General features: G+C 42.2%; 1 protein-coding gene across 1 annotated transcript in view; it reads left to right on the forward strand.

Moving 5' to 3' along the window:
- Positions 1-4,240, forward strand: part of spon2a (spondin 2a, extracellular matrix protein) — a 23,617-nt gene extending 19,377 nt beyond the window's left edge. Inside the window, exons 5-7 of the mRNA XM_019874892.1 lie at positions 500-691; positions 1,072-1,243; positions 3,364-4,240. Of these exons, the coding sequence (XP_019730451.1) occupies positions 500-691; positions 1,072-1,243; positions 3,364-3,551 (552 nt within the window). The 3' untranslated portion in view covers positions 3,552-4,240. The remainder of the gene's footprint in view (positions 1-499; positions 692-1,071; positions 1,244-3,363) is intronic.
- The last annotated feature ends 2,404 nt before the right edge of the window (positions 4,241-6,644 follow it).

The following is a 6,644-nucleotide window of genomic DNA, read 5'->3' on the forward strand; positions in this document are numbered from 1 at the left end:
TGTGTGTGGTGGGGGGGTCCTTTTTTTTTTTTTTAATTATTTGATTAAGAATATGAATTTGCCAGAGGAGCTTTTTACTTCAGGTTTTTCATACACCGATATCACTTAACAACATGAATACAATCCATTGCACACTCGGTATGTCTCTCTTGAGCATATCTTTTCCCAAGGCCAGTAAATCCTAAACACATGTGTCAGACTTTGTTTTATTGAGCAATCATCAAGTGCAAGGTCAAAGTGTAACTATAGGTGCAAATTTGTCTGCTGAATCTCATTGGGCAGTTGGTCCCAGTACTGTACATGTAGACTCTAACTGCAAAAAGTCAAAATCCATTCTTGTATCTGCATAAAAGAAGCCAAAGGCTGCCTCTCAGCTCCCATTGGCAGTGTGAGAGAGAGATTGGTTTCAGGAACTAACCAGTCGTATTATTTGATAGAAACACCTCTCCGTATGATTCAGACAAACCTTCAAAGGCTTATCATGATCATATTGTTTCAGCTGTCTCTGATGGTGAAGGTGATCCCCAGCCCTGACTGGTTTGTTGGTGTGGACAGCCTAAACCTCTGCGAGGGCAGTCAGTGGAAACAGGACGTGACCGTTGACCTGCAACCGTATGACGCCGGGACAGACAGCGGATTTACTTTCTCCTCGCCCAACTTTCCCACCAGCCCCCCAGAAAACATCTCAAAGGTAAATTGGCTTCTTAGAATTTTTACTCATACAGAATGTGGAACTTTGAGCACATGGATACTGGTTGTTTATTTCACATCAAGAGTTTACTTGTTCTGTTGGCCACTATGCCGTTGTTTCCATTGTGTGACAAGATGAGGTCACCGTCTTTCATCATCTAGTATGAGAAATAGATCACGAAGTAGGATTTCACCACATTTCCCCTAAAAGTGAAAGCTTGGCAGAACTCACCTGACCTGGAGCCATTTATAAAAACAATAATAATAAAAAGATCCTTCTTACATAAGAAAAGGCGTTTAAAAGTTGGGCCGTTGGACATTTGTTGGCTCTCCCTGTGAATGATGCCTGACTGTATGTTTTTGTTTCTATGTGTCTTTCAGATCACCTCTCAGATGCCAAACCACCCCGCCAACTCCTTCTACTATCCACGCTTAAAAGAACTTCCACCCATTGCCAGCATAAAGATCACGCGGCAGAGCAGATCTCTCCACCGCCAAGTCCCCATGTCCAATCATATCCTCCCAAACTCCATCAGTCCTCAGAGATTCTCAGGTGAGCCTCCCTAGAGGAGAATTAACTGTGAAAAAAAACCAAACCTGATGTTGAGTCACTGTGAAGCACTGGTTCAGAAGCCTTCCAATGATGTCATAGTGTTCCCATTTGATTGGCCCTTCCAGACATGTAATAATTCAACAAGGCTGTTATTGTGTGCTTTGCAGTGTAGGAGAATTGAACTGCATCATCCTGGGAGGTGCTTCTAATATTGTGGTAACCTTAAGTGGTGTCCATACTTAATGGTATTTACCATCTTAAACGATTTTTAAAATGTGAGAGACCCCACGTAGGATGAGGAAAGAAATGGAAATGGTGGGTTTATTACCCTTAGAATGTGTGGTGTACTAGATGGCTAAGAGCACACCAGACACATAATGATCCACCAACTATTGAAAGTATCCTCCACCTAACCGGCGGCACAATGCCACAGGGCCTCCAGACTGCCAGAAAATAAAAAGCAGAAGCGCTGTTGCCAATTTAGCACTAGACTTTATGGCTTTTCCGAATCGTCTAGCCACAATTTTTCCAAAAAGTTGTAATTATTGCCTTTAAATAAGTCTTGTGACACCTCGCACCACAGGATGATCTTTTAGCAGCATCAAAAATCAAGCTTTGCTGACTAATATGATCAGAAGGAGGGGCCTCTTTTATATTTAAAGAGAACATGCTGAAACGGTATATTGGCAGAATGAAAGGATTCAATAATAAATAATTGGCGACAGTGAGCGTTACCCTACTGCATTGTGAGCATTAGTCAACTGAATAAGCGTGCCTGTCCATGTCTTCCACAAGATCTTGTCACAGTTGCAAAGAAACGGCTCCCTTGTTTGACTATTTGCCAGATTTTGTAAACCGGGGCAAAGGAAGACAGTTAGCTTTTCTCACAGTCTGAATAGTCCTCATTATGAGCGAGCTTCACTGAGGTTCGTTGATTTGTAAACTGCTGACATTTTACTCATCCGTTGTATACTCATCTATGCACAATGTATTCCCTAGTTTTAAAAATCTTCACGATGCAACATAACATAGGGATGTGTTATGTACCATGAAATTGCAGGAGAACACTTGGATACAAAATAATAATAATAATAAATAAACATTTTCTTGCTTTCGTTGACCACAATGTAACCCTTAAATTCAATCTGAAATGGATGCTACACACCTCACTGTTAGTGGAACAGTGATTTAACGCATTGATCAGATTAGGAACGTTAGATCACGTGCCTAATGTGCTGCAAGAATTTTCCACTGTTTTACGGTCAAAAGAAATGGAGTGCCCCTTCGTACTTTGTGTTGAATAGTCGGGCCATTCCATTTGCTTGTTGTAACTCTCTCAAAATAAACTTTGATTTCTGTCTTTTTTCTCATTTAAATCTGATAATACACATATTGAAATACACGAAATGCGTATTCGCCCAGGTCAAGCAACTTTTTGATATCATTGTTTTAGTTTTACTGAAATTGTTCATTTGAGTAACAGGACTTAAAGTTAGAGGAGTGAATCTGAAATACGTACAGTACATGTATTGTAGCCAGATGGCATTTACGCTCATAGCATGTTGGCATTAAGCACATTTCAAGGATTCAACCGAAATGCATTTTAAAAATAAGCAAATCATCTTAAAATAATGCAGGTAGGTCTGCATCAGGATATTTTCTCCCTAGGATCGAACTATGTACTGATTCAGTGGAATGGTGCAATTATCGGTCAAGGAAGCAAGGTGGATCGTGGTTCGCACATACTGAGGTTTGGGGCTCTAATCTCTGCTCTGGCCTTTCTGTGTGGAATTTACTTGTTCTTCCCATGCTTGGGTTTTTTTTTTCTACGTACTGCCTGCCACATTCCAAGTTAAGTTAATTGAAGACTCTCCATTCACTGTGCGTGTGAATGGTTGTTTGTTTCTATGAATAACTCAATCATCATTGGAATTGTTGCCCGCCATATAAATGTTCAAGTTTCTCAGGATAATTATAAATTGCTGCACATTTGTACCCAGGTACACTGAAATAAAACTGTGGTTTTCAATTTTGTGGATAAGTAGAGTGTTATTGCACTACCTCGTGGGAAGTCGTTGAATCGTCGTCTCATCAACATTTATGGTTTTCCACCAACACAGTGACTCCACTCGACTGTGAAGTGTCTCTCTGGTCATCCTGGGGCTTGTGTCTGGGTCCCTGTTCCAAAGGCGGCATCCGCCATCGCACACGCTACATCCTTCTACGGCCGGCCAATGCTGGCGTCCCTTGCCCCGAGCTGGAGGAACAAGCTGAGTGCGTACCACACAGTTGCATGAAGCTCCAGTAACCCACAGAGCACAGGTGCTGCCAGTATTCAACACTGGGACTCATGTTGTTACTGCTGGACTGAGAAAACTTTCTGCATTATTCCCTCGGTAATGCAAAGGATTTTCCTCCCTCTCAAGACTGCATTTAATGTGTTGTCTATTAATTTTAGTGTGTAGTTCTCCCTTGATATCAAACGTAGCAGACTGTTGGACCAATGGTTAAAAAAACAAACAAACAAAAAAAAAACCACTTTTCATGTGAGGTGTTGGAGCTGAGTTGAGCAAAAATGTAATGAAGTCAAATGTGCCCTCATGACCTCCATCAATTCAGTCAAGTGCATTACCCACTGTAGCACTGTTACACACGCACAGCACATTCTTTTCACTGACTTCAGAATGAAGGTATTACTTTACATCACACATACATGCTGACCACATGCAGCGCTTTCCAAAATAACCTCACCCCCAGCTGCCAAGCAAAAGTGATGACCTGAAACATGGGAGGGGGCTTGCTGGGAATACGTCATTCACGTCATTTTCCATCCAGTAAAAAAAGCATATTTGTTTTTAAAATTAGATGCCATTTTTAAAAAGGGAATATTTATACAATGCTCATTTTTTTGTTATTTTAATAATAAAGTTTTGTATATACTGTATTGTAACTCATGTATTACTCATGAATAAATGTTACGTGTTTTTCAAAATAGGACACTTCTCTGTGACTGTCAGTTTGGGAAAACTAGCATGAGACAAAAGCAACATTAAGAATAGACATCTGCATGAAATTTGACACTACTGTATATATATATCTTCTTCTTCTCCTTTCGGCACGTCCCTTTTCAGGGGTCGCCACAGCGAGCCATTAATTCCCATCCGTCCCTGCAAACCGCCCTATCAACTCGCATGTCCGTCTTGGCAAAAGTTTTACGCCGGATGCCCTTCCTGACGCAACCCTCCCCATTTCTCCGGGCTTGGGACCGGCACCGGGGAACAGTGTACCCCCAGGGGAGGGCACTGCTCCCCAGCGGCTGGGTTACTGTGTTACTGTGTATATATATTAAAAAAAAAAAAAAAAATCCTCGTTTTCATGGGCTTATGATGGTCAGGGCCCTTCCAGAAATCCTTTTGGAGAACTCCTTTGTCAGCCCAAGAATGCGTCCATCGGTTGGTTATTATTGCACAACACAAGGACCTTTAAGTCCGCACACACACGCAAAAATGTAACAATAATCATTTTTAAAACAGGAAATACACAAAAATACACCTTGCATACTGCATTACTATCGTTCAGCCCCCGCCCAAAAAAAAATATCCATTTCGAGTGCATCTAAATGGCTCCAACGGTTTTCCATTCTTGTTATTACCAACTAAAACATGCATGAAACTGCCCGGCGGGTGGGGTGGGGGGGATATGCAGTCTGGAGCCTCCAGCGCATTGGTGTCTGTCCATCGTTCCAGTCAAAGGTCAGAGTTCAGAGACTGAATGATTAAAAAGTGCTTTACGTAGGTCAGTAGGACTTTTCTTCTGTGATTATTACAAACCTTTTGTACATTAGCAAGTATCATCTGTGAAGACAATGACGAACACTGATTAAAAAAGACATCGGCGGTGGCTTTCAATTTATCATCCTTGGGAAAGTACTCACCGTGATACCACCATTTTGTCTTCTTTGGATTTTTGTTACATGTTCTTACATAAAAGGAATTGTCAGGTGGTCGTCTCTGCGGGACAAAAAACAATCAGAAAAAGACATGGCTGTATGCTACAGCTTGACTTCACAACTCATCAATTTAATCAAGTACGACTAACAACGGGCAGAATGAATTGACCGCTTTGTCCATCATATGGAATTTGAAGCTAAAAAGCTAATACGGCACAGTGGGTACCCTCCTTCCCAAAAGTTCTTACCTTTTCTTTGCAACTGGACAACATGCTAATAATGCTAAGACAAACAGATTGCACTGAGAGGGCTGGTGACCAGTCTTCCGTCAGGATGGATAGACAGATGTGACCGTTGCTATACACATGAGGGTGGACAGGTACATTGTCCCCTGTGAACATTACCTGGAACAATGACACATCAGTTACTTTGCACGAAACAACTAGTAGCTCAGTGTTCCAACATCCACAAACGGCAATTGCTGTCACAACTTGAGATTGACGAGGTACAACGCAGGGCCCACGGTGAAGGGCCCCAGGCTGCCAGATCAGAGGAGGAGGTCATACCAGAGATTGGGAGGCAAGCCCCAATGAAAATATATATATATATATAGATAGAATGTGATTTCTTATGAAATTAGTTATTTTGCTGGCTGTTTTTCCTAACCTGGAAGTGGTTCACAAAAACCTTGCCTCTCCCCTTGTGGCTGCCGCACCCCTTTCATGAAGTCCTTTGCTGTGCGCATCACCCACAAAAAAGTAAATCGTAATAAACATATACTGTATTGTGGAACCTCTAAATGTCCTTGATCCAGAGTCAATTGACAATCTTTATACAGCGCTACTCCTTCATGCGCATGCCAAATGTGTGTAACATCTTTTTCATAAAGCAAAATGTGTCTAATATATCGTGCTTGACAACAAACCTAACATTAGTGCATCAATGCTAATATTATGTCATAATTTAGCTAGCAGTTTGATTGACTTACAACTCTGGCCTCTCCAGTTGGTTTGATTGTGGTAATTGTGCCAGTTTTGCCGTTAGATTTCCAGGCCAATACACTTTTGTACTGGCCAAGGTTCATCAGGCAGTCCTTGGAGAAATGACGATCTGACAAACAGCTGCTGGATCATCTATCGCCACGGAGGCAAGTGCCTATAGGCTGAGGTGGCCACTCATAGCGCCTCTTTTCCACATACATGTATGTTCTGCTGTCTGTCAGAAAGTGGGAGTGTGTTTACTGAGAAACATTTCGTAAGAGCGCAGCTCCAGTCGGGGAGGAGAGGCCTCTCGGAGCGCCCCTTCTTTGGACACACATGGGGCGAGTGCACAGAAGTTGCAAAATTTTAGAGCAGTGGAGCTCCAGCCGTAGAGACCCAAGGTGAAATACTGCCTCTTTCCTGGATAGGCTTGTTGGGCATCACGCTGGCTCCTTGAGAAAGTGGGCATGTG

The sequence above is a fragment of the Hippocampus comes genome, unplaced genomic scaffold, assembly GCF_001891065.2.
Source record: "Hippocampus comes isolate QL1 unplaced genomic scaffold, H_comes_QL1_v1.1 scaffold118, whole genome shotgun sequence".
Taxonomy (NCBI): domain Eukaryota; kingdom Metazoa; phylum Chordata; class Actinopteri; order Syngnathiformes; family Syngnathidae; genus Hippocampus; species Hippocampus comes.